Below are 26,734 nucleotides of genomic sequence, written 5' to 3'. Positions count from 1 at the left end.
ACACCATTGAAATTATTTCCGTTATTTATAACTTTAATGTATAAAATTCTCTCACAAATCAAAGTTTGCTAATTTTGACGAGTTTTTATTTGTTATCAGCATTCCCTATGGGCTGTCTTATGGAAAAACTGGTGGATAAGAAAGAGTCACTGGTTCGAGTTCATTGTCGAAATTATTACTCCGGTGTTCTTTTTTATCTTGGTTGCTTACGCAAGAAGTCAGATAACCGAAGTGAGCAAACACGAAACTACTAACGCGACATACAACGATAAGTACCTTGTAGACTACAATTACCATGGAATCAATTTGGAGGAAACCATATTCTACTACACTCCCGATGAAGAATACTTTTCAGATATTGTCCACAGACTACAAGAGAAACTCCAAATTATCAACAACAGTGAGAAAACTTTTATTATTTAAAATACTCAAAAATAATTTAAATTGATGTTTCCAGATATCATGCCGTTTAAGAGTAAAGAATTATTACTGAAAGAATACGTTAAAACCGAAGCTACCGCTTTTATAGCGATAGTTTTCAACTCTGAGCCAGGATCGTCGAAACTAGATTACACCATCAGGCGCTATAAGAGGTATTTCAATTGGAGAACCAATAAACTCTACGAAGATGAATTCACTTTCCAACCTGGAAAAGGTAAATATGTCGCTTAAAAAGAGCAACTATTCATCCGCCCATGAAGATTGGTCAATGACAAAATTTGAATCTTGATTCATTTTCGTCACAGGAAGCGACTACTACTGGGATGGCTTCCTAACTCTGCAGACAGCAATTGACATGTCTTTCATCGAAAAGGAAGCCGAGGCACTGGACAGAAACATTCCACAAGTGGTTCTTGAAGTCGAAGAATTTCCGTACCCTCCGTATAACTCCGATACAGGATTTTCGACCCTTTTTGGTTGCTATTTACCTCTAGTCACTTTATTTAGTTTCCTTTTTGTCTGCCCTGCTGTGCTTCCGCGACTAGTTGAGGAAAAATACACCGGAATTAAGGTGATGAAAAGTTCATTTTTTTAAATTTTAATAATAACCCGTTGGGGATGGTTTATAAAGTTTGAACTCCAGATTAGTTTAGATTATCCTTCTGAAGTAATGCTTAGTAACAGTTGCGGAAGGGATCCAGGGTGAAGAGGGAAGGTTTTGAGTGGGCAGACGTCCCCTAGCAGGGACGTACATAGCCCGACTCACGGGTCAACAAACTAGGTACCTCTAAAGGTTTTGCTTCTCTACAAAAAAAAAGGTTAACTTAAACTATCCTCCTCCTCCTAAAGTAATGCTTAGTAGCTATTGCAGGAGGGCCTCAGGTTGAAAAAAGGAGGTTTTTAGTGGGCAATTTTCCGCTAGTAGTGGTGAATCCTATATAATCTGACCGGCGGACCAGGAAGTCGACTATCTGTTAAACTTTTCCTTTTCTACAGAAAAAAGGTTAATTCAAGTTACTTCCTTCCTGAAGTAATGCTGAGTAGTGATTCAGAGAGCAACCTATGGCGAAGAGGGAAGGTTTCTAGTGGGTAAGAACCCCCGAGTACGGGTGAATCCTCTATAACCTGACCGCCAGACTAACAGGCCGAGTACTTATAGAGGTTTTCTTCCTTTAAAAAAAAATATTAGTTCGGTTTAGTTCAGGATTTTAGTTGCTTTTAAGTGTTTATTCAGGTTTGCCCTACGCAACATGGAATATCTCCGAGGTAAGGAGGGTCTTACTTCGGACGTAAGACCCTCCTTACCTCGGACGAGTCCTTCGAAACGGTAAAAGATAGAGATTTAATTAAATGGGCGAAAAGTTGGCGAATCAAAGGCCTAAGAAAATGGCGTTTAGAGATCCCCGTAACGTATTTTTGTTTTTCAGATGGTTTGAGAATGTTTTATTTGAAGCAAATTAAATCATAATTAAGGGGGCAAATACGTGTAGAACAATTTTTCTGAACATTTTTTTCTTTAAAATGATAAGAAAATATCTCTAGAATTTTATAGGAAAGCTTCGAAACTCATTTCGGGTTTAATTCTGTGTTATTTCTTGCTAGAAGTTCGATAGCGACAATTCAAGTAGTGGACACGCTCGGACTATTATATCAATGGTTTATGTCATTTAGGTATTTATTTATTATCACTATATATATATACGCATATTATTTTTTTTTACGCAAACTGGTGGTTGTATGAAAAAATGACAAGGGTGAAAAAAAATTTTAAATTATGTTTAGTATTGAAAAACGAAGTATTGTTGAAATCGGCTATTGTAGGAAAAAGTTCTGAGGAAAACAAAATTAGGGGTTGCTAATTCCCGCCCTCCAGAAACATGAGCCAAAGGCTAAACACCACTACAAAATAGCGTTTCACTAGCTGATAATGTGTGCCAAAATTGATATTTCCAAGTATAACCGTTTTTAAGGAATAAGAAAAACGATTATTTTCCGCCATTTTGACACCCCAATATTTGGACAGGAAGAGTCCAAATTGAAAAATTTTCTAAAGAGATCCCTCCCTAAAATGGCTGGTAGAATACCCTGTTCAAAGATTTGACCATCATTTCGGGACACCCTGTATAATAGCTAGATATATTGAAGTTGAATTTTTGGTAACAGTAATTTTTAAGGAAAATAATTACTTTTTAACTTTTCGAAAATGTATGCTTTCATGTTCATTTATATTCTCCAGTTGTATAAATTACTAATTATTCTTTTTGGAACTTTCAGGAATTAATGCGCATTGCGGGGATCAAATCATGGGTTCGATGGTCCGCCTGGTTCATCTACAGCATAATTCCAACGATCGTTTCTGTCTTCCTTATTGTTACATTGCTGAAATTCGACTTCTTCCACGTAGGCTATGCACCAATAGAATTTTCCAATTTTATGATTTTGGCTACGTTTTTGATTCTGTACTGTATCACGATTACCATTAAGTGCTTTTTACTAAGTACTTTATTCCATAAACGTAAGTTTGATCAAAATATGTGTCAAAAATCGAAAGAATATGTCTCAAAACTCTGAATTCAATAATTAAAAATGTGTTACTCAGTTTCGTCCCTATTGAAATCATCAGATAGGTTACCAGAACTATCTGGCATCAACTAGACATCAGCAGGTAATTTCATTTTCTTAAGTCTTATCGTTCGAAAAGACTCGGATAATTCATCTATAATTAAAACTGTTTTGATACATGAGCTTCGATTTTTGCGTCTCTGATTATAGAAAATCGACTATTTTTGGCATTTCTCTATTCTAAATTAAATAGTCAAAAATATCTTAATACTCAAAATGTTGTTTTAGCTTGTATAGCAATTATGGTAGGAGTAGTTGTGTGGATCTTCAGCTATTTTATACCTAAGTATATAATAGACACGACTTGCAACATTCCTTTCTCTATGCATTTATGCATTATGTTGTTGCCAAACATGGCGTTGCATTATGGATTTTCAGCAATTGCACAGTATGAGATTAGAGGTAAATGTCATATTTTAGTTTTTTAAAAAAGATGCCGTATGTTTTTTCTGCATTTATCGTTTATTATACCGTGCAGCTCTAAATTGTAACTGCCCTCTTCGTTCATTTCTAAAAAAAAATATATATTTTTTAAAATTCAAAAGCCGCTTTAAACAGGACAAAACATGTTCTATTTTGATATTTGTTTATTTTTAGCAATGCTGTTTACATCACCGGTAGGGCAATATGGACGATTTTCAAAAATTACCGCATGAATCAAGTCACACCTTAAATTAAAGACTCTTCAAAACTACATTCAGTGACAAAATACTATTCAAAATCTATCGATTTGTTTTTGAGAAAAACAGCTACAAATTCCGTAAAAAAGCAATACAAACTTGGTATGTTGATAGGAAATTAATTTGGTTTTGAAGTTGTGCTCCTCTCACAAACAGCCCTTGGTTATTTTTTTTTGTTAATTTATTCTATTTTTTAATTTTATTTTTATGTTTTATTTTTTTTAAATCAAAGACTGTGAGTAGAAAATCGAAAACAAACCAATTTTCTATCCGTAAACAATTTTTTTCATTGTTTATGTACTGTTTAACCGAGTTTGTATTGGATTTTTTACGAAATATATAGCTATTTTTTTCAAAAACTAATCGATAGATTTTGAATCGCGGTACACCATTGCATGTAGGTTTGAAAGAGAATTTGAAAGAAATTTTACTTTAAAAAATCGGCCATTTAGCCTTACGGTTGACGTAAACTATATTAAAAACAATAAACAAACGTCAAAATAAAGTCGAAAAAAGTATTTTTGTTATATTTAATGCTGCTTTTGAAATAAGAAATGGAATTTATTAGAAAGTTTACAATTCAGAGCTGCATGTATTATGCTTTCTATTTGATTTTGGGACTAATGAATGAATATCAATCTTATACTAGCTTGCCAAAGCTTTTGCGTCATCAGTAATAAAGATTATTCAAAAATTAAAAATTCATGTAAACATTTAACACGTCATATATTTTTTTATTTTATTTTTGCCTTATTTTCATTATAGAGGAAAGTAAAGATTTCAAATCGGGAAAAAAGAAAATTAAAATAATAAAAAAAGACAGTTATTACTGATGATGAAGAAAAATGCCAACAATCGTAGTATTTTTCATTTACAAATACTAATAATACACATGCGCACGAAAGAGAGTCGCCCTTTGAGTGATTCTAAGATTTTTATAAACATAAGTTCGTTAAGGGTTAGTTTTCAAAATACAGAGTGTCAAACTTTAAAATGAAGTTACTTTTGTCATAAAAATGTTATTAATCCTTTAAATAATTTTGTTGAAATTTTGCAGTGGTATTTATGGTTATTGTTGTTATTTATTTACCACTTACTTTTTTTATTTTTTCGTATTAAGTTGTATTTGTAATTGCTCAGTGCGGAAAAAATATTAGAGTTTTTAAAAACTCAGTGGTGCTTAAATAACGACAATAACCATAAATATCTCCCAAATTTCGACAAAATCTGCTAAAGAGTTATCAAGTTTTTTACGAAAAAAAAGAATTTTCGACACCTTGTATCTTGAAAATGAGCCATTACCGGAGTTACGTTAATATAAACTTTTAGTCTCAAAATCACCCCTTGGTTTCGTTACTTATTTAAATAACGCTCTGCATAATTTACAAAGAACTAGGAGTGCAATGGTCAAATTGGCATCTACCAGCAGGCGAGTCATCTGAGGAAATTACCATGTTTCAAACCTGCGCAATGCTCGTCTTTGACTCCATAATCTACTTCTTCCTCACTTTGTACCTTGACGCTATAATACCTGGAAAATATGGTATTTCCCAGCCAAAAGATTTTCCTCTAAAATTCATAAAATCAGTACGATTCACGATATCTTTAGTTACTGTGAAACTATGCTTTACGTCAACACTTACAGTGTTTTACCAGAAGACGAAACATTACGGAAAACGTTGAGTTAGGAGAAGCACTTATCGGAAAGGAAAAATACGCTATTAATTTGCTTGACGTGTCCAAAAAATACGGACAAAGAACAGTGGTTAACGAATTGAATATGACTGTTAACATGAACCAAATCACCGTTCTGCTGGGCCATAATGGCGCTGGAAAATCCACAATAATGAACATTATTACTGGTACACACATATCGGCATTTTATAATATATTTGAGATTGTTTCATCCTTTTTTTCTTGGCAGGAATCATCGAAAAAACTGAAGGCCGGATGTACATTAACAACAAAGAAATCTGCAAGACTTCCGACATAACCCAATCCATTGGTGTTTGTCCGCAACATAACCTGTTTTTCTGGAACTTGACGGTGTTGCAACATTTGATTTTTTTCGCTATGGTAAAATATCTAGATATACATAGTGTTGTTAAATATCGTGTATATATCTGAGGGGCATAATTTAATTTATTTCATGACTAAAAGTACATATGAACGTAGCTTTGCAAACACCTCGTTAGCTATCTACAGGGTGTTCAAACTAAAAAAAATTCAGAGTGAACGCTGTTGTTGAGTTACGGAATCGGATATTAGATGCATTTGAAACTGGAAGAAATACTCCGGGGGTATTCGAAAGACTGCGGGCAGCAACGAAAAGAAGGGCGGACGAATGTGTAAGGGTTGAAGATCACTTTATCATTCAGTGATTATTATTATTGTTATTTAGGTTATTATTTAGGCTCATCCAGACATTCATTTTTAAATGGTGTTTACAAATAAACTCTCAAAATTCTGAATACACAGAGGAGCATCTATAATAGAAAATAATCTTCTACTCATGATAAATTTTAATTTCATCTGATCAGTTAAAAAAAGCCGTGTTTCACTTTTCTTCGCGATGACTGATGTGGATACGAAAAAGCATACGAGATGTAGAAGTATCTAAATAAGACTAAAAAAGTCATTTTGTATTTTATAATCCAGTGGCGGTGCACCGCGAAAAAGTTTGAAAAAGGAAAAGGGGCGTGACTCCTGAAAAAAAATCACCCTGTGGATTATTAAAACCGTTTGACAGCCCAGCGATGTAAGTCCTATGGCGTAAACTATTTTCCAAATTTCAGTTAAATTTTTCAAAACTGCTGCAGCCGCAAAGGAACTGAAAATTTTTTGAATCCTGAACATCCTGTTGACAGATGAAAAAGCGTTTGCGAACCTATATTTACATGAATTTTTCGTCATGAAATAAACTAATGACTTACCCTCCTCCATATGTACGTGCTCTTTAGGAACACCTTCTATTACTAATTTTCTCTAAAAACTTTTATTTTCAGGTGAAAGGTGTTAGTTACACTGATGCACAATCTGAAATAAATTATCTTCTAAAAACCTTGAATTTGCAAGATAAAAAATATGAGTGTCCGCTCACCCTCTCGGGGGGTATGCAAAGAAAACTCTGTCTGGCGATGGCTGTAATCGGTGATCCTGACGTAAGAAAACTGAATAAAAATGCCAGAAAATATGACACGGGACCATATATTCCAGATTTTAATTCTGGACGAACCGTCATCGGGAATGGATCCGCAATCACGCAGAGAAATGTGGGATTTGTTGCTTCAATGGCGAAAACACAAGACTATACTCATTACTACTCATTTCATGGAAGAAGCGGATGCTCTGGCCGACCAAGTCATCATAATTAACGAGGGTAGAGCGAAGTGTTCGGGAACACCCATGCAATTAAAATTGAAGTATGGTAAGCAAATGCCACGAGGATAGTCCCAGAAGAACCCGATCTAACATTTATAGAAAAAAATTGAAAAATATTACGTTATTTCTCAACAGTCTCTTTTGAGATTGTCACACTTTTCTTAGTGATGTTCTATAGCGTTTATGCCCTGTTGATAGTAAGGAGCTTAGAATATTTCAAAATAAGCATCAAGCTCGGACTCCACCTCTTCATTATTGGAAAATCTTTTTCTAACAAGTAACTTTTTTCAAATTTTGAAATAGAAAGTAATCTGAGGGAGCTAAATCTGGCGAATGAGATGGCCGAGAAAAGTTCAAAACCGAGTTAATTGATTTTGGTCTTCAAAATCTTGACGGAAATGTGGACTGGTACGTTGTGTTGTCTTCAGAGAGACAGCTAATAAAAGTTGTTCCACGTGCAATCCCAAAAACTGACGTCACCACCCTTCTTGCATATAGAACGGTTTTCGCCTACTTTGGAGCCGATTCTCTCTATTAAGTCCATTGTTTTAACCGCTCTGTCACCTCAAGTGTGAAATAATGGACCAATGTTTCATCCATGATTACTATTCGACGCAAAAACTCGGCTTTATTGCTGCTAAACTTTGCCAAATGCTCCCTTGAAACATATCTGTTTTTGTTCATTTTGCGCACAACTTTCTCATAACAAATTCTTCGATTAAAATGTGATTTGCGATACTTTTTGAAATGCCCACCTTCCAATACAGTTTTGTAAATTTTCACCACAATATCTGGAGTGGTCAAATCTGGAGTGTCATTGGGTCGATCACCGCAGAGCTCGTCTTGGCAGTTCGCACGACCTCGTTTAAACTTTCATTTAAATCCAATATTTTACAGTTGTTAACGAAGGGCGAGATTCCCTTAGAGTAAAATTTAACTCCGCTTTGATGTTGGATGGACTAAAAACACAAACCAACGTAGCACCCTAAAATTTTAGACACAAGTTTTTTGAGGTTAGGTCTTTGTAGTAAACGCAAATTTTCAACGAAAAATTGCCATCTACATGTCAGGCGGGGTACTTCTGGGATTATCCTCGTATATCTTTATAATCGAAGAGGTTTTTCATTATGCATTTGAACAGGCTGTGGAGCAACTGTAACGTTACTGATAGAGGACAATGAAAACGTGGAAGCGACAGCGAAGATAATTGAGAATTCTTCTGGAAATTTAGTATTGAAAAGAATTGATGGAAACGAGATCCAATTCACGATTAAAGAAGGTAGCAATGTGGAATTATTTAAGCATTTGGAAAAATACAAAGAAGCACTGAAGATTGTCAACATATCCTATCGAAATACCAACCTGGAAGACGTCTTCGTAAAGTATATTTTGCTTATTTTTTGCCACTTTTCGCGCAAATGATGCGTCGGTTTTCAGCACCATATCGAAAACTGATCAGAACGACATGAGTGATAAAATCAAAGATTTCATCAAGCCAACGCAGAACAAAACGCTATGGCTCATATTAAAATCCCTGTTCTTCAAAAGATGGAACTTCACTTGCTCCCAAATCGTCTTTTATATATTTTCAGTAAACACTTGATATACCTTTTCAACTCTGTCTTCAACTTGAATTTTAACAGGTCATGATGGTGCTTTGGATGATACTAATTTGTGTCGTCTTGGGCCAAAATTATGAGAACTTAAACAAAGGAGGACAGGCCATAAATCTGAGCCTTAGAACGTATAGAAATAGTACTGTGTTTATGCATTCAAATCAAAGGGAAGAACATTTCCAGATCCGAAAGTATTATGATGACATAGTCAAGAATGATGGGAGCATCCTTGTTGAGCACGAAGATGTATTGGGCGGTAAGCCTTCTAGTTGTTCTCCTTGTGGGTCATACATGGTATGTGTCGTCATTTTTCGTGGGATCTTGTTACATTTAATATCTCAAAGATTCAAGTTTAGCTGGTATACATGGGTTCGCATTAAAATTACAGAAACGATAACATGTGACAGAATAAATGTGGTAACAGTTCGAATGAAATTCGGTTTAATTGATCGTAAATTATTTCAAACACGGTTAAAATAGTATGGAATGGAATATTTCTAATAGAAAACTCCACGAATCGCCAATAAAATACAAAAAGTAATATTTCGAATGATTTATTTGAAATAGGAGAGTTTTGGTAGCTCGTAGCTGATGGAAAACATGTTAATCTATGAACATAGAGTATGTTCCAGAATTAGTTGTACACAAGCTACCAGGGGTTAAAGTACTTCAGCATAATTCAAATTCACCCATATATCATAAATAAATCTTTTTTTACTCAATGACTCCATAGTCATATCTTTTGATGAGCTCCCTATGACTAATTCAAATTTTGAGGGTAGTCACGTCTTGACATGCACTACAAGATACCATTAACAGACTTTGTAAATTGCAGATGCGAACTAGGAAAAAAACTTTTGGGAAATTTTTATTAATTTGAATACTCTGTATATTATTTTTTTCAAAAATGTATGGAGCCTTCAATAAAGCGTTACAAGCTATGCTTACCACATCAGTTTTATAAGCCCCAAAACGTACCTTTTTGCTTCAATGACGAGATATTTTTCGAAAAAATTTTAATATTTAATCATTGTTTGAAATAAACGCCACTTTCGTTTATAATAATGGCAAACTAAATAAAATGATAATTATTACAAACAATAAAAAAAAACGTTCTTAAACCCAACAGTCATTTATTCTTAGGAGTTCCTCTCTTGTGTATATCGTTTGTAAACCTCGGATTTTAAATTCTCCCGAAAGTAATAATCCGATAGATTAAAATCTGGTGATCTTGCAGGCCACAACGTCCAACCCATCGGTTTTTACAGTGGGGATTCAAACGTTCTGTTATTACTCGTGTAGAATGGGGTTGGAGCTCCATCATGTTGGAACCACATAACTCAAATATTACTGTTAGAAAAAGCCTACTTAAATAGTAAACTTAAAGCCGTTTAAAATAATAAAGTAAACTGTATCTCGAGAATGAATTGAGATTTACCTACAATATGTGGGAATATTTGAATCATGATTAAGTACTCTAATCCCTGGTGCGTATATACGGTTAACTCTGAAACATCCTGTATATGAGACATTATCTTTTAACATATTAAGCCGCTGCTGACTCTCGAATGACCCTGTAGCGTGTAGTAAGGACGTAAATAGTGGTAACTCACTGGAGCGACTGAAGACGCGGTGTTGGCCTATAATTTCATTATTTTCAAAATTACAAATATGTCGGAAAAACGCGTTTTTTGTGTCTGATTGTTTCTCTATTGCCGACTCTTTGTCAATTGGAGGGGTACAAGGGGTTTAAAAAAGAAGACATGGCAATGCGTTGTGCAAAGTTCAAATCGGTCGGGCAGCTTATTTTCCACGTGCCCGTAGTTTATATTTATAGGCTGTTCCATGAAAAAAAAAATTCGGAGAGGGACGTTAAAAAATTAAGGCGTCCAAGTGATTTTCTTCCCTCTCTCCTTACCGATTTTAAGGATATATATTATTATTAACGTTCTTCCCATTCCTTATTAGACTTACTTATGAACATTTAAATTTTTATTTGTAGCAATAATCGATGAAGGAATTCGCAATTTGCCTTGCTACCGACGTCATAGAATTGCAGCGGCAGAGTTCTCCAATATTGGACCCTCCCAGCCAATCGAAGCTGTAGCTTTGTACAACAACCTGGCCATTCACTCTGCCCCGATATCTGTTAACCTCATAACTAACACCATTGCGAAACACCTTTTAGGACAGAACTATTCCATAGCCATCAGTATCCATCCCTTAGAAAATATTCACTCCAAGACTACAAACGAGCTATCGGAGTCCAGAATAGGTCTCCTTTGGTTAATCATAATGCCCACCGGATACCTCTTCTTATTGGGTTCCTTCATCTACTTCCCCTTCATGGAATTGTCCACTAAATTCGCGCGAATTCAGTTTATGTGCGGAGTGTCTCCTGGAGTTTATTGGATTTTCATGTTCACGTTCGACTTGATTCTTTACTTGGGTATTGTCTTGATCACTCTGACACCTATGATCTTATGGAGCCCTTTTCAAAATATGAAAGAGATTGGTAAGTGAAGTGTCGTCACTCATAACTGCTATTTTTCTATCTTGAGATTTTTAGGTTCGTTATACGTTATCTTGGCTTTTTATGGAATATGCGGAATCCCCTTTTCATATCTTTATAGCAGAAAGAAGACCTTCTCTAGTGCACATGCCCATTTCGTTATTAACAGCCTGGTTAGTGGTATCTTGATCGGTATCATTGTATTCGCTCTCAGAGAATCCGGCAAGAACCATTTAAAAAAAATAGGCGATGTGATATGGGATATTTTTATAGTCATATCACCACAGTTTGGCCTCACTTACTGTGGATTCACCTTTTCCATGAAAGTTATCCGGAATTACAATTTTAAAGTAATGAGTGACATCAAGCGTCTCAGCGTTTGCAGCAGCAACAACCCCCCCGCCTGTTGTAATGAAAAAACTCCTGAATGTGATCTAGAAAGTAATTATTTAATCAATTTGGGACCATCCATGGGCCTAATGGGGATTGGAGCATTAATCTTCCTTGTGTTGAATATTGTAATGGATTGCGACGCCTATAGCACTCCTATTAAATTGTGGAACCACTGTCGGAGCTACGAGAGATCTTCAGACGAAGAGGAAGCACTAAACAATAATAAATCTCACAGTTTGAGAGTGACGAATCTTTCCAAACGTTATGGCAAGATAGAGGTTGTCAAGGAAATCGAGCTCACCATGAGCAAAGGGAAATGTATGGGAATTTTAGGAGTAAATGGGGCGGGCAAATCGACCACCTTCCGAATGCTGACGAGGGAGGAAGCAAAACTCAAAGGAACAATCAAGATCGATAATATCAACATCGATAAAAATGAGGTAATACAGCGGGAGGCACAAACGTGTGCCGAATGCGAAAATACCAGATTTTTTTCTAAATTTCAGTTTAGGCCTATTCAAATTGCTCGTCTAAATGTAAGTTGTCCTCAAACAAAATTTCCATTTCAGTATATTGAAAAATTGGGTTACTGTCCTCAAAACAACGCTCTGAACATGCTCCTCACGGGACGGCAAATCCTGACGACAATCGCCCTCCTAAGAGGAATCTCTGACGATACAATCGTCGAGTACTTGATCGATATAATTGGTCAGTTTACAACCTCGTAATGTTGAATCTTCTCATTTTCATTCTTTATCAAAGGCATCAAAGATATCGCGGATTCGCCATGCCACCAATACAGCGGGGGCAACAAGCGGAAGCTTAGCTTCGCCGTGGCTATAATAGGCTTTCCTGAGTTCAACCTCTTGGACGAACCAACCAATGGAGTAGATCCACTTTCGAGAAGGACATTCTGGACCTTCATTAATTATATTAAAAATAAATATAATACGTCAATCATCTTAGCATCGCATAGCATGGATGAATGCGAAGCGTTGTGCAATAAGTAAGTACCTGCATAGCTTTTTTCATCAAAAACGCCTTACTCGCGTGCATTTTCATAGAATATAGTGAAATATATTATACGGGGTGAGTCGTAACAGAACCAACACAGGGCAGATGCATGTGGGGGACCTCAAAATATGACGACGAGTTGTTGAATTTTTTTTTTACGGCAGAGGAGTTATTGACATTCTAAGTTGATTTGTAAATTCCTAAAAAACGATATATTTCAGGAATGCGGTGTTACAACGCAATTGAATTTATACAGGGTGAGTCGGGAGGATCGTGCCATACTTCAGGAGCGTGTTGTACATGAAAAAAAATGTAAAAAAACTCAAATGTTGTTATTCGATTTTCGTTTGTTTACAAGTTATAGCGTAAATAAAATTAAAACATAAAATTTAAAAAAATTATAAATTTCATAAGAAATTCCATAAATTAACGTTTGGATATCATAGTAAATGTTCAAAAATATTGCCATTAACTTCTAAACATTTTCGGCTTCGTCTATGAAGAGCATTCGTTGCGCTCCTGATTGTTTCATGTCTTTCTTTAATAGCAGCTGCAGCATTTCTAATGCGTTGAATTAGTGCATCTTGAGTGTCCACTTTTACTCTATACACTTCAGTTTTAAACCAACCCCTCAAACAATAGTCCAGTGGTGTGAGGTCTGGAGACCTTGGAGGCCAACTAATAGGGCCACCGCGACCAATCCAACGTCCAGGAAACGTTTCGTCTAAATGTTGCTTAACCTTTATGTTTTAATTTTATTTACGCTATAACTTGTAAACAAACGAAAATCGGATAACAACATTTGAGTTTTTTTACATTTATTTTTCATGTACAACACGCTCCTGAAGTTTGGCACGATCCTCCCGACTCACCCTGTATAAATGCTGAATAAGGTTTGGATCGGAGGAACGTCTAAAAGAGTTGGGATTTTTTTTTATCAGTAAAGTAACTAATAAACGCACCATACCATCTAACAGCAAATTTTGTTTTAAAACTATTATTCTCCTTCAAAATTTGTTGAAAACTTCATTATTTTTGATAGAATCGCAGTTTTTTTGGAATGAAACCAAACCAAGTCTAAAGGGATTTAAAGGAATTTAAAAAATTGCTATTTGTAATCGGCCAAAGGTATGAAAGTGTAGTTATCCTAAAACTGGTATTACGTCAGACCGATGCGGCTCAAAAATGTCTGAATTTTTTTCATTTACTGAGCTAGTTATTGGTGTTGGAGTTTTGGGAGGATAATTGAAGGAGTATTCAGAAACACCGAAGGAGATTTCTCAATTATTTAATTCGACACCAGGAAACATCCTCCAACATTGAAAGGAGGGGACAAGAAACTGGCCCATTTTGCGTGGGCAATTTTGAAATTGAAAATGGTCCTAACACTAATACCTGCTGTTATGCCACATTTAGGATGTGTCGCTTGCGTGACTTTAGACAATTATAAATAGCTTTCTTTTAAATTCCTTTAAATTTGGTTTGGCTCTATTCTAAAAAACTGCAATTTTATCAAAAATTCTAAAGTTTTCCACAAATTTCCAAGGAGGAGTAAAATTTTAGAATTAAATTTGCTATTAAATAGTATTGTTCATGTGTTTTTACCCCTAATCCAACCCTTATTTAACATCTATCGATTTCATATTTTTAACAATTAAAGATGTTGCTAAAAATAAGACATGTTCCAAATTTTATTGCATTGTGACGTGGTGTTAAGGGATTCCTTCGATAAATGAAACCACGACAACGACAATTTGGTTTACATAAAATGGGCTGTATTTAACTTGCACTTATATCAAATAATGAAAGAGTTTTGGTCTAAGTAGGAAGAGGGAGAATGCTTAATTGGTCGGGTTACACACTATAATTTCGATCACATTCCGACACCGACGCAGCTTCCACACGAAGAGAAAAAAAGGGAGAGAGCAAAACTTACTGCGATTATCCCTTAAGTACCAAACCCGAGGAATTCCAACCAGGGGCGCACCACCACCAAGAACCCTTACGGGCTATGGCTACGCCGGATCCCATAAATCGCGGCCATCTGGGAATATCGCAGGCCCAACCAACTCAACTCAAAACAACTTTATTTACATATTAATAATTACATATTACACCTTAATAGCTAAGTATATACATAAATATATATACACAACAGCTAGAAAGTTCGCACTCAACATGTCGGACATGCACAAGAGTGCGACATAGGCCGCACGTGAAACACGGTGGACGTTGTTATGTCCAGTCGTTATCAGAGGGTGCGTTAAAGGACGTATGCAGGACAGTTCACCATCTGGGCTCTTGGCTCTTATGTGACCATTTGCGAAACTAAAAACCTACACGAGTAATACGAGTTTCCAAAATAACTGTTTAATGTGGGACGTTATGCTGCTGGATTGGACTTTATACTGGAAAAGTGAAGAAAAAACCAGTTTCAAAGGCGGCCTCAGGTACCATGTAGCATTCAAAATTTTGGATCTAGGATCTTTGGAGTGCGTTTGCATGGTTCAGACCAAACTTGGGCCTTAAAGCATTCAGCGCAGTGTCCGCATTGTCAGGGGGGGCGGAGGGGGTACGCCGGTCTGCCCCCGCAACCACTACTCGGTGGTTTAAATGATGTTTGAGGGGGGGTGGAAAGGGCTGGTGTGTGAGAAGGTGTTAGGGATGCTGATCAAGGGGGTCTCCAGGGTTCAGTGAAAATTGGGAGACGCTTGTACGCCGGTCCGTGCTTAACGGGTTGTTCGGGATCGAACCGCAAGCGAGTTATATCCCTGGTCAGGACGGAGCCGAAAATTTGACGTTCGTAGAAGGTGTTGGAGGTCCTGTCGATGTACTCAGAGACATATTCGATCCCGGCAACCTCGTGGAGATCACGAATGCGCGCGTAGCTATTGGCAGAGAATGCACCCCTCAGTATGCGATTTTGAAATTTCTGCAGTTCTCTCCTTTGGGTGTCGGATATTGAGCACCATAAGGGGGCAGCATAAAGCATAGTCGGTCTTATGAGCATTTTGTAAATTAAGAGTTTATTGGCAGGACTCATGACCGATTTGGGGTTGATTAGTGGGTATAGCTTTTGCTGGCCCGCAAAGGTTTTTTGGATTGCATACGTGACGTGATCCCCGAAGGTGAGCCGTTCATCAAGCACGACCCCGAGGTACTTCGCAGTCCTCCGTTGATGGATAGGGACTCCATCAACCAGCAAGGGGTTTATGATTCGGTGATTTTCTTGGTGAAAATCACCAATTCGGTCTTTGCAGGGTTGACTTTCAGTTTCCATTTTTGGAAGAAAGGTAGAAGAAGGCTGAGGTGATGTGCCAGTCTCTGTTTCGCGCCTTGGGCGAAAAAACTGTGGTTGTAGATGGCAGTGTCGTCCGCATAAAGGGCAAGTTTTGTGGTTGGGAGTTTCGGAATATCGGAGATGTACAGGGAGTACAGCAATGGGGACATTACTGCACCCTGCGGAACTCCTGATTCTAGTAGATAGGACTGTGAGAGGGACTGTCCGATCCTTTCTCTGAAGGAACGCCCTGTTAGGTAGGAGGCGATGAGTGAGATGAAATGGAGAGGAAGGTTAAGGACTACGGCGAGTTTGTACATAAGGCCAGCATGCCAAACCGTATCAAATGCTCTTTCCATGTCGAGGAGGAGCATGGCCGTGTTCATCTGTCGATTGTATGCCTTATAAATGTCGTTGACAACCTTCGCCGCGAGGAGGGTAGTGTTGTGACCGGGTCTAAAGCCGAATTGCTCGGGGAGGAGGATATCGTTCCTTTCTACGATCCTGTTCAACCTTGTCAGAATCAGCTTTTCAGCTAGTTTCGCCAAGGTGTCCAGGAGGGAGATCGGACGGTATGACGAGGGTAGGGAGGGATCTTTCCCGGGTTTGGGGATGAGGATTATTACAGCCTGTTTCCAGTCGCCTGGAAAGTGCTGTAATTTGAGGATGGCGTTTGTGATGTGGGTGATTTGGACGATGGCTTTTCTGGGCAGATTTTTGAGGAGAGGATATGTTATGCCGTCCGGTCCCGGGGCTTTGCAGGCCCAACCAATTGACCATAACGGCAATAGTCCCGACCGAGATAGCTTCCTTCGACTAGTAGCATATTCCCCAGCCAAAACGTACCCTTAGTTTTGGCCTGATGGGCCATGTGGTCTGGCACCTAGATGGTATTCGCAGAATAAGTATCGCCGCACATGGGCGTAACTTAAGGGTTAAAATACAAATACATAACAAAACCAAAATTAACGACAACAAACAGAAAAAAAACAATTACTGAAAGTCCCTAACACGTAGCATCACTGAAATATGCCCATTTTTTAGAAATTTACGAACCAACTTGGAAGGTCAATACCTCTTCTACCTCAGAAAAAGAAAAAAACAAATCGTCATATTTTGAGGCCACTTTACACCGCACTTGTTCTGCGTCGGTTCTGTTACGACTCGTCCTGTGTATTCATAATATGTAGATGAGGCTAAAATTGTTAATTCTGAGTAGCATCAACATAATGAAGAAAGGAGAAATTGTAGAGAAAGGGTCAATAAGCGAATTGAAAAATAAGGCGGTTGGTTTTAATGTGAAGATAAAACTTAAAGACTGCTCTGACGAAAAAGTCGAAGCTCTTAAAGAGAGGATCGAAGAAGAATTTGGAATTTTTGACATCATAGATGAACATTTGGTAAGTGGCTAGAAAAAACTTTCCATTAATGATGTTGTGCTTGTTTCCTTTTCTGTCTTTATTTCGAACGAACTCGAGCTATTTGTATTAAATTTTAGGGGCTATTGCACTTGCTCATTAAGCCTAAGCAGAAACAGTGGGCGCATATGTTCGAGACGTTCGATAGGTTTAAATTCGAAAAAGATTCTTTAGTGGAACACTATGAAATTAGTGATGCTTCACTAGAGCAAATTTTCTTGGCAACTGCCAATGATGGGGGCGAGAAAAAATTTCGCGATTAGACATAAATGTTGCACGAACGTATCATTGAAACCTTTAACTGTGACTATCGGGAGTATACATTTTTACGAATATCTGCGCATCTTCAGTTCACTAATTTGGCCTTTTGTACTGTTTCGAATAAACTCAAAGTCAATCGTACTTAGTAATTACCCCCTCCATAACAACGAAAGGCTCATTTCCTTCAATACCCTCAGAATCTCTCAAAATCCAAGCTCTCTACATTTTCGAATATTGAAATTAAATAATTTAATGTTTTTAGAACAAGTAGAATGTTCCAGGACGTTTTCAAAATACGACATTAATATGGTCTCTGGAATTCAAAGAATCTCATATTTTTGCAGATTATTTTCAATAATCACTGGCAAAAATGCTGATGAATGTGACCCGTGGTGGGGAACAAAGCAGCGACATACAGGGTGTCCCAGAAACATTGGTACAAATTGGTATTGAGTGAAACAGCGTTTGAAAAATAATGCTATTAAACTGAACATGTCTTATATAAAACTTGTTCCTTTTCGATCTACATGATGTTAAACACTTTTTTTGTAATTTATCGATAAATCTTGTATTTTGCACAAAGATATTTTTGAGTTTAACTAAAGGATAGATGGCACCACCTACATAGAACATGTATTTGGGAAAACTAACATAACTTTTTAATAAACCTAAAACGAGGCCGTTCTTAAAATGGTATGGAAAAAATGTATTTTTATAATACGTGAAATATTTGTCATAGAAATATTGTTTGTGAATTTATTTTTTTTTGTATTTTTTTTTTATTTAATTAAGTTAAATTAATGAGGTAATCGCGATTAGAGATAAAAATGGAACGTTTTTCAGGATGAGGCAAATTTTTGATTTAAGACTTAGAAAATACGTTGTTGTAGGTGGCCAAAATTTTTAAAATTCTCTTTAGTGTAATTGTATTGTTCTTTTTATTATTTAAGTATTAAAGTTAAGTTAAGTAAGTTTCCGTTTAATTTTTAAATTAATTAAATAAAAATATTCATAAAAAATAAAAAAATAAATTCACAAACAATATTTCTATGACAAATATTTCACATATCATAAAAATACATTTTTTCCGTAGCATTTTAAGAACAGCGCTGTTTTAATAAATTGCTGTCGGTTGATTCATTGCATATGCACTGGAAAGAATACTTGCAGATATCTCAAGAACAGTTAGAGATACATACGTAATTTTGTTAAATATGCCCTTTATTCGTATAAAAGGCTACTCTTTACAAATTTTTATAAAAAAGTAGCTATAAGGTTTACTTAAAATATTATGTTAGTTTTTCCCAAAACGTCTACGACGCAGGTGGCGTTACCCAGAAGCTAGTTAAAAATAAACATATTAGATAGATTTTTTGTATCCAAAAATCGTCTCGTACAAAATTTCATGTCAAAAACTTGCAAAATGTAAGATTTATTAATTTTTTTTCCTTTAACACCCTCTAGATGGAAAAAAAAACAAGTTTTATATAAGACATGTTCAGCTAAATAGCATTATTTTTCAGCACTGTTTCACCCCCTTCCAATTTGTATCCATGTTTCTAGGACACCCGAGATTATTTCCTATGAAATCTAACTAATAATAAAGGTAAACAAAATCATATTTAAATGAGGTTAGGTTTATTTGTTTACGTTCGAGATTACATAGAACATATCAAAGACATACGAGCTCGATGTCAAGTAATTCTAAAGTCTGCTTGAAAGATTATTTTTGTAACGCACGATACATAAATTAATGATTGTCATTAACTCAACAAGTAGTTAATATCATTAATTAACTGTAGCCAAAATACAAATTAAGTTTGAGTGTATATATGTATTTTAGATTCATTTTTGAATTTTGTTAAAATTCTTCACTCACTTAGAGATTTTGCATCTCAGCGTCCATATTAATTTTGAACTTTGATAGCGCATTTGAATATTCCATTGCCCAGTTCACAGTGAAGAACGCAGTAAAATTACATTTTTATATTTATAAAATTAATACAGGATGGAGCATCTAAATGGAATGAATCCAATATCTGCATATACATTTCGACAAATGTGGAAAAAAATGCTGATACACGTCATTTTTAGATTTCCAAATTATATTCTGTAATGTAAATATTTCACCTTTAAACTCAACCACCTTTGCGTAATAATTTCATCCCCAAAATTTTTAAGTTGGAAGTATGGGTTTGTAATACGTCACTTGGAAGGTGTTTTTATTCTTTATTCGAAATTGCTGCAATTTTAAAATTTATTTGAAAGAATAACAGAAAAACATAAAATCATGTAATTGACAAAATTCTCTACAACAAATTAAAACGTAATATTACTTCGTTATTAACAATGTAATAAAATAACAATGTAAATTAACCTTAATGCACCTCGACTTAATTTTCCCGAATCAGTGGATAAAGAAGCGAAGATCATTAGAATAACCAGTACGACAACCTGATTTTACGGGGAGGGGGGCTGGGCGACACCATAGATAAAAACTTGTCGGCAAGATGGTACTAAAGTCCGTACTACCAGTCTGCGTGGGGTTTCACCCACTAAAAAGCCCCGTGTGATTGGATCAATTACGTTTCATATGTCAATTAATGGTAGGAGGTATTTTTATTTACCATTAAAATACTGCCAAGAAGATTAGCACATACATTTTGGTACATTAGTTTATTACATTATCAATAACGAAATGTTATTAATTTTTAAGCTTTAAGTTTATTGTAGAGAATGCCGTCAATTACATTTTTTTTCTATTATTCTTTCCAATAAAATTTAAAACCACAGCAGTTGCGAATAGAAAATGATAAAACCATTTAATTTAATCAAACCTATTTCAATTTAAAAGTTTGAAAATTGCAATTTTCGCGCAAAGGAGGTGTGGTATATCATTACATTCAGAAAAACATTTTCTTTCTAAAAATGTAAAAAAAATATGTAGTTCTATTTGAAATTCTGAAATTGAAATATGAAGTAGAAGCAGTTGAGTTAAAAAAAAATCAACTTTAACGTTACTTAATAGTCTGAAATAAAAAATTAGTTTTTAGTTCATCAAAATCCATTCATAAATAACTGAGTTCTAGCTTCCCCCTTTTTTTGAGACACGCTGTAAATCGAAATATTTAGATACCGAATTCATTCCATTTGGTGTTCCATCCTGCATCGACGGTAGTAAATGTAGTTGTATAATTGTAATGTATTTTTTAATCTTTATACTCGTCTTTTTACACACCACGTAGTTTATTTCTACACGCTCTTCCAAATGAATTGGGGCTGTCACTGTCACCATGTCAAAATTTAGCTGCATTGACTTCAATTAGACATATCCTTCCAATAGTTACCGGTCTTGCCGGTAGTTGGCAGCACAATTTTAAGCGTACCTTGCAGTTCCAGTACATTTTACCAAAAAAAATTATTTTCCTCGAGGTCCCGCTCAAAAAAAAAATTAAAAAAAATTTAATTAAGTTTAATAGTGAAAATGAATCTGTTTTCTATGACAAAATTAATAATTTCATTATTCGTAAAGGCAATTACAGACGATTTCGGCCAACTATTGGTAGGCGTTTGGTACCCCAGATAAGAATGTTTTTTCATCGTTGCATTCATGGGTGAAACATACCAATTTGAGGTAACACACGTATATCATTTATCAGCCAAAATCATCTGATGTAGTGTCTTGGACGTAATACTACGCACAGTATGTGAGAGAACGGTTGGTCAATGAAAAGCAGTAATCAAAATTTACAAGATTATATATGAGCCTTGGAGGTATTTCTCTTATCAGAACTAAATATGAAATGAAAGTCCCGACTTTCAACGTATTTCCTAATTTTTTCAAAAATTCTAACGACCCTGTATACTCCTAAATTCAATGGGTTCCATTAAGGCTTTTCTATACTCATCGAACGTATAGTTACTCAAAATATAGAATGAATTATATACAGTATCGAATATGAGTTATATTGATCAGTTGATGAGTTATAAAGAGGATTGAAATTTTTGATTCGAAGATTCAAAATATTTGAAGCAAATATAACCCGGATATACATATTTAGTCGACGAATTCTCCCTCAAAAACTTTAAACCAAGTTATAACTTTCCCTGTATACTTAATGCTCATAAATCAATCAAGGAACCCAACTTCGATTCGATTGTTTAATAAATTTTCTCTTTTTATACACTCACTTACACATGAAATGCACCACCCAGTAATACTAATAATTAAGTCTTGTAACTTTGGCAAAATAATGCTTCATAATGGAGTATCAAATGATCAGACTTTGAGTAAAAAGACACTGAAGACGATATTGTTCCACTCATGACTCCAATCAACTCGTTCGTGACACTAGGTCAATCTGGAAGCTCGGTGTTGGGCGGTTAGTGGCAGTCATAGATTTGGACGGTATGAATGTAGGCCAAAAGACGAAATTCTTCTGTAAACTGTTGCCATCGACACCCGACGATTTAGAGCTCCCATCCAATCTACTGCAACAGACATTGTTGTTTAAAATCGATCATCAATGACCATCCGTCTAAGAAGTCGATCTTCACGTGCATTGCTGCTACGGGGAGGACGTCCAGCTGAACGATGTTGCTGAACCCTTTATTCAGACCATGAAAACCATATTCTCGCAATTGTGGTGTGGTTCCGATTCATTCTTCGGGTAATCTCACGAAAAGAAAGTCCACCCTCCTTCATGTCGATAATTCGCCCTCTATCAAAATCCGAAACGTGGGAAAAATTTCGACGCTGTCTCACTGGGGGCATTTTGAGATGTCTTCTTCACAGTTCGACAACAAAATGAACTGATATTTCCATGTAAATATTATTTTATTTATTTACAATTGAATAGAAAATTTAAAAGGTCAATGACAAAAAAACCACCAGCATTCTTTCTTCTTTACTGAAAGTCTGGGCATTTGATACTCCATTATGAAGCATTATTTTGCCAAAGTTACAAGACTTAATTATTAGTATTACTGGGTGGTGCATTTCATGTGAAAGTGAGTGTAGATGCTCAACCAGTACACTCTTCGGTTGAATAGAATTGTTGAAGTTGAAGATTTACTAATCAAGAAGGTCGAATCGAAATAGTCAGTCACATTACTAAAGGTATTAGTGAGACGAATCACACGGAACATTATTTAATTAGCAAGATATTACAGGATATTGCTTGGAGTGCTTCCTTTATAGAATTAAGAGGTTCTATGCTAAAAAAATTAAATTTAAAGAAATTAAAAAGTAACCAAAATTCCAAATGGGAATATCTTCAATTCTGTAATAATCAATTTTGTGATGTTGGTCGTACATACAGGGTGATTCATTGGGAATGGGACATGGCGAAACCCGAGATAGGGGACATCAAAATATAACGATTGGACGCAACATGCCTTATATCAATGTTGCGCGTTTCAAAGTTACAGGGTGTTAAAAGTTAAAATTTTATTTTAAAATTCCTTAATAACTTTTTGTGTTTTCATAGCATCAACACCAAAATCGGTGTACTTAGCTTTTGTAAGATGCCAAATAAGGGTATACAGGGTGTCTGTAAAAGGTCTTTACAACGCTCTACCACAGATTCTTCAGATCAAAACAAGACGATTTAGCCATATTTAGTCTAGTCCAAAAGTTGATAATAACAGCGCTAGAGGGCGTCAAAGTTGAAAATTAAAAATCAATTTTTTAACATATTTTCCATACTGTACAACATAAAAACGTGAAAGTTGGTGTAGGGGAGTTTTTCAAGACGCCGAATTCATATCTGCTAATAAATTGCACTTACCAGGTAGAGGGCGCCACTTACGGCCCACCGCATGTATTAAATTGATTGAAACTTTTTTGCCTCCTGGTATAAATGATTTTCGAATACAGTAGTGTATTTGGTCATCGTTTATAAATAAAAAAGGTATACCTTATTGATGTTGCTACGAGGAGCCGTTTACGAGATAAATGCATTTTAGTAATTCAGGTGTAAGATTTTAGATTAAACAACTTATTTACTACAAAAAGGTACTCTTGATAAGACCTTTAATAATTCGCAGTAGTTTTACAAGAAAACTTAATTACCAAATCATGAATACAAAGAAATAAGAATATCACAAAAACTGTTCAAAGAGTCCACCATTTGCATGTATACAAAGATTTATACGCCGAAGAAAATTAAAATGTACTCTTTGCATAACTTCTTCGTCGTTTCTAATATTATTTATTGCATCTTGAATACGTTGCCACAGTTGTTCTTCGTTATCGACAGTTGTCATGTAAACCATGGACTTAAGGTGTCCCCATAAAAAATAATCCATTGGATTTAAGTCCGGAGAACGTGGTGGCCATTTTACAGGGGCGTCATTACCTCTGCCTATCCATTTATTTGGGTACTGTTGATTTAAATGATTTATAACATTTAGTGCAAAATGTGGTGGAGCTCCGTCATGCATAAACCACATATCTCTCCGAAGTTGTAAAGGTAAATCCTCTAACAAATTTGGCAACGAATTTTGTAGATGTTGCAAATTTTCTTCGGCGTATAAACCTTTGTATACGTGCAAATGGTGGACTCTTTGAACAGTTTTTGTGATATTCTTATTTCTTTGTATTCATGATTTGGTAATTAAGTTTTCTTGTAAAACTACTGCGAATTATTAAAGGTCTTATCAAGAGTACCTTTTTGTAGTAAATAAGTTGTTTAATCTAAAATCTTACACCTGAATTACTAAAATGCATTTATCTCGTAAACGGCTCCTCGTAGCAACATCAATAAGGTATACCTTTTTTATTTATAAACGATGACCAAATACACTACTGTATTCGAAAATCATTTATACCAGGAGGCAAAAAAGTTTCAATCAATTTAATACATGCGGTGGGCCGTAAGTGGCGCCCTCTACCAGGTAAGTGCAATTTATTAGCAGATATGAATTCGGCGTCTTGAAAAGCTCCCCTACACCAACTTTCACGTTTTTATGTTGTACAGTATGGAAAATATGTTAAAAAATTGATTTTTAATTTTCAACTTTAACGCCCTCTAGCGCTGTTATTATCAACTTTTGGACTAGACTAAATATGGCTAAATCGTCTTGTTTTGATCTGAAGAATCTGTGGTAGAGCGTTGTAAAGACCTTTTACAGACACCCTGTATATCCTTATTTGGCATCTTACAAAAGCTAAGTACACCGATTTTGGTGTTGATGCTATGAAAACACAAAAAGTTATTAAGGAATTTTAAAATAAAATTTTAACTTTTAACACCCTGTAACTTTGAAACGCACAACATTGATATAAGGCATGTTGCGTCCAATCGTTATATTTTGATGTCCCCTATCTCGGGTTTCGCCATGTCCCATTCCCAATGAATCACCCTGTATAATTGTTTGTCATTTATATCGAAAATATTCTTTTTGCGTAATTTCTTGACCCCTACACGATGTATATTATCAAAAATTATATTACCATGTTACATAGTAAGGATATTGTATATTATAAATTAAAAATAGATTATTTATTTAATATAAAAAATTATACTTTTTCATTCTTATAGGTTAGAATTTTACACTATTAATCCGGAAAGATATATTTGAATACAATTTAATACACTGTATATGTATTTAATAATGATTTTATTGTTTTGTCTTTTAGTTTCTTACAATTCAAGAAAAAAGTATTGAAACTAACTAGTATGTTAAGGAACGATCCATTTTTACCTTTATTTTTTATTCAATTAATGGTATACTCGTGATTTTGTGGAAGGTTTGTCGTAATATGTACGAACGAGATGATTTTTTATACAGAAAGATGTTGAAGCTGAGAAAGTTTATTGATGACTGATTTTTATTTTTTTATAAAACTTAATATATATACATTTTTGACACACACTGACTATTTTAAAAATATTAAATTAAAATAATAAATGGTAGTTTGATAAACCTATGATAAAAACCACCTAAACAACAAAATACCTATAAACAAACTGCCTGTGGACATTATTATAGGGGAACTATTTACTAGTACGGAAGTATTATGTAAACGAACTCAATAATCGACCTAAACAAGGTATGCCACAGAGTCTTTTCAGAATAACACTGATTCCATCCTGGAATACAACACAAAAGACATGGAACCAGGTTCTATAAATCGGTTCTTTATGTCTGAATTCCTTTTTATTGCTATACTACCTTAAACACCCTTTTATATTGGCTTTCGCGAATCTCGTTCAGAATTACTCCTATGATCTGCCCCCCTAACTACAAATGATCTACAGCCTTCTAAGTTACTCCTGGATTCTGGAACATTTAACGTGTGCCCCACTCTCATTCTCTTTCAGGTCTCCCTTGATATTTTTGTATCAGTTATACTGCATGCGGCAATTTTTATAATAGTTTATATTCTATATTTCCGCTAGGTACAATGGCCATTTTTCTTCATCACATTTTGACAATTTTTTGTTTTATTAGATTTCACCTTAGAAAGTTATAATCAAAATAATAATAGCAAAGTCTTGAATTGTACTTCAGTAAAAGTGTTAAGAGACTGGATTTTATAAATTTTGTCTGGAACTTAAAGATTTTGCCAACAAAGCTATAACAGGCTTTAACATTGTTTTATTAACGGCAATTTAAAATTTAAGCAAAAATGAGAAAACTGTTAATTCAAACTTAATCTTTTATTTTTTGTGTAAACTTGTAATTGTTGATAATAGAACAATTTTAAAAACGTTTTAATATTGTTGACGAGATGACAATGTGTTACCGATTACAATTACTGGTGATTAAGTCTTTTTTTTTATATTTATATATATATATATATAGGTGGAGGGGAATCTGCAAAACAGACATCATGGGCCTGGCACATAGTGCGATTTAATATGCCCACTTTATGTCGGGTTGACGTTCCAGACTCTGGAAGGCCGACCGACTAAACCCCCTTTCCTCTCTTCACCTATAAAACCCTCCCGGGACCGCTGTGAGGCATTACTTTAGGGAGGTAGGTGGTAGGTTCTCCTTTGTTGTTACACTTTGGTTCCTCTTCAGGTTTTTCCTCAGTGATGTTTTTTTTCCTTCTTTCCTTTTTTTTTCTTTTCTCTTTTTATGCACTCTTTCTGCACAGCTCCTCT

General features: G+C 35.3%; 1 protein-coding gene across 6 annotated transcripts in view; it reads left to right on the top strand.

Moving 5' to 3' along the window:
* Positions 1-25,496, top strand: part of LOC136344939 (ATP-binding cassette sub-family A member 17-like) — a 32,816-nt gene extending 7,320 nt beyond the window's left edge. For 4 of the 6 annotated variants that reach the window (XM_066292856.1, XM_066292873.1, XM_066292866.1 and 1 more), the window contains 19 exons: positions 100-400; positions 458-655; positions 747-1,012; positions 2,716-2,956; positions 3,292-3,465; positions 5,134-5,330; positions 5,389-5,605; positions 5,668-5,819; positions 6,749-6,904; positions 6,960-7,170; positions 8,266-8,506; positions 8,562-8,715; positions 8,768-8,996; positions 10,743-11,255; positions 11,310-12,085; positions 12,215-12,353; positions 12,408-12,651; positions 17,159-17,339; positions 17,438-24,101. In XM_066292856.1, the coding sequence (XP_066148953.1) occupies positions 100-400; positions 458-655; positions 747-1,012; positions 2,716-2,956; positions 3,292-3,465; positions 5,134-5,330; positions 5,389-5,605; positions 5,668-5,819; positions 6,749-6,904; positions 6,960-7,170; positions 8,266-8,506; positions 8,562-8,715; positions 8,768-8,996; positions 10,743-11,255; positions 11,310-12,085; positions 12,215-12,353; positions 12,408-12,651; positions 17,159-17,339; positions 17,438-17,620 (4,773 nt within the window). In that variant the 3' untranslated portion in view covers positions 17,621-24,101. Of the gene's footprint in view, positions 1-99; positions 401-457; positions 656-746; positions 1,013-1,085; positions 1,260-1,312; positions 1,531-2,715; positions 2,957-3,291; positions 3,466-5,133; positions 5,331-5,388; positions 5,606-5,667; positions 5,820-6,748; positions 6,905-6,959; positions 7,171-8,265; positions 8,507-8,561; positions 8,716-8,767; positions 8,997-10,742; positions 11,256-11,309; positions 12,086-12,214; positions 12,354-12,407; positions 12,652-17,158; positions 17,340-17,437 lie in introns of those variants that run through there. The other 2 variants (XM_066292889.1, XM_066292898.1) reach the window with 2 other exon arrangements.
* Positions 25,497-26,734: the final 1,238 nt, after the last annotated feature.

This window comes from Euwallacea fornicatus, chromosome 2 (assembly GCF_040115645.1).
Source record: "Euwallacea fornicatus isolate EFF26 chromosome 2, ASM4011564v1, whole genome shotgun sequence".
Lineage (NCBI taxonomy): Eukaryota > Metazoa > Arthropoda > Insecta > Coleoptera > Curculionidae > Euwallacea > Euwallacea fornicatus.
Note: the sequence above shows the minus strand (reverse complement) of the source record. Positions and strands in the feature narration are given on the sequence as shown.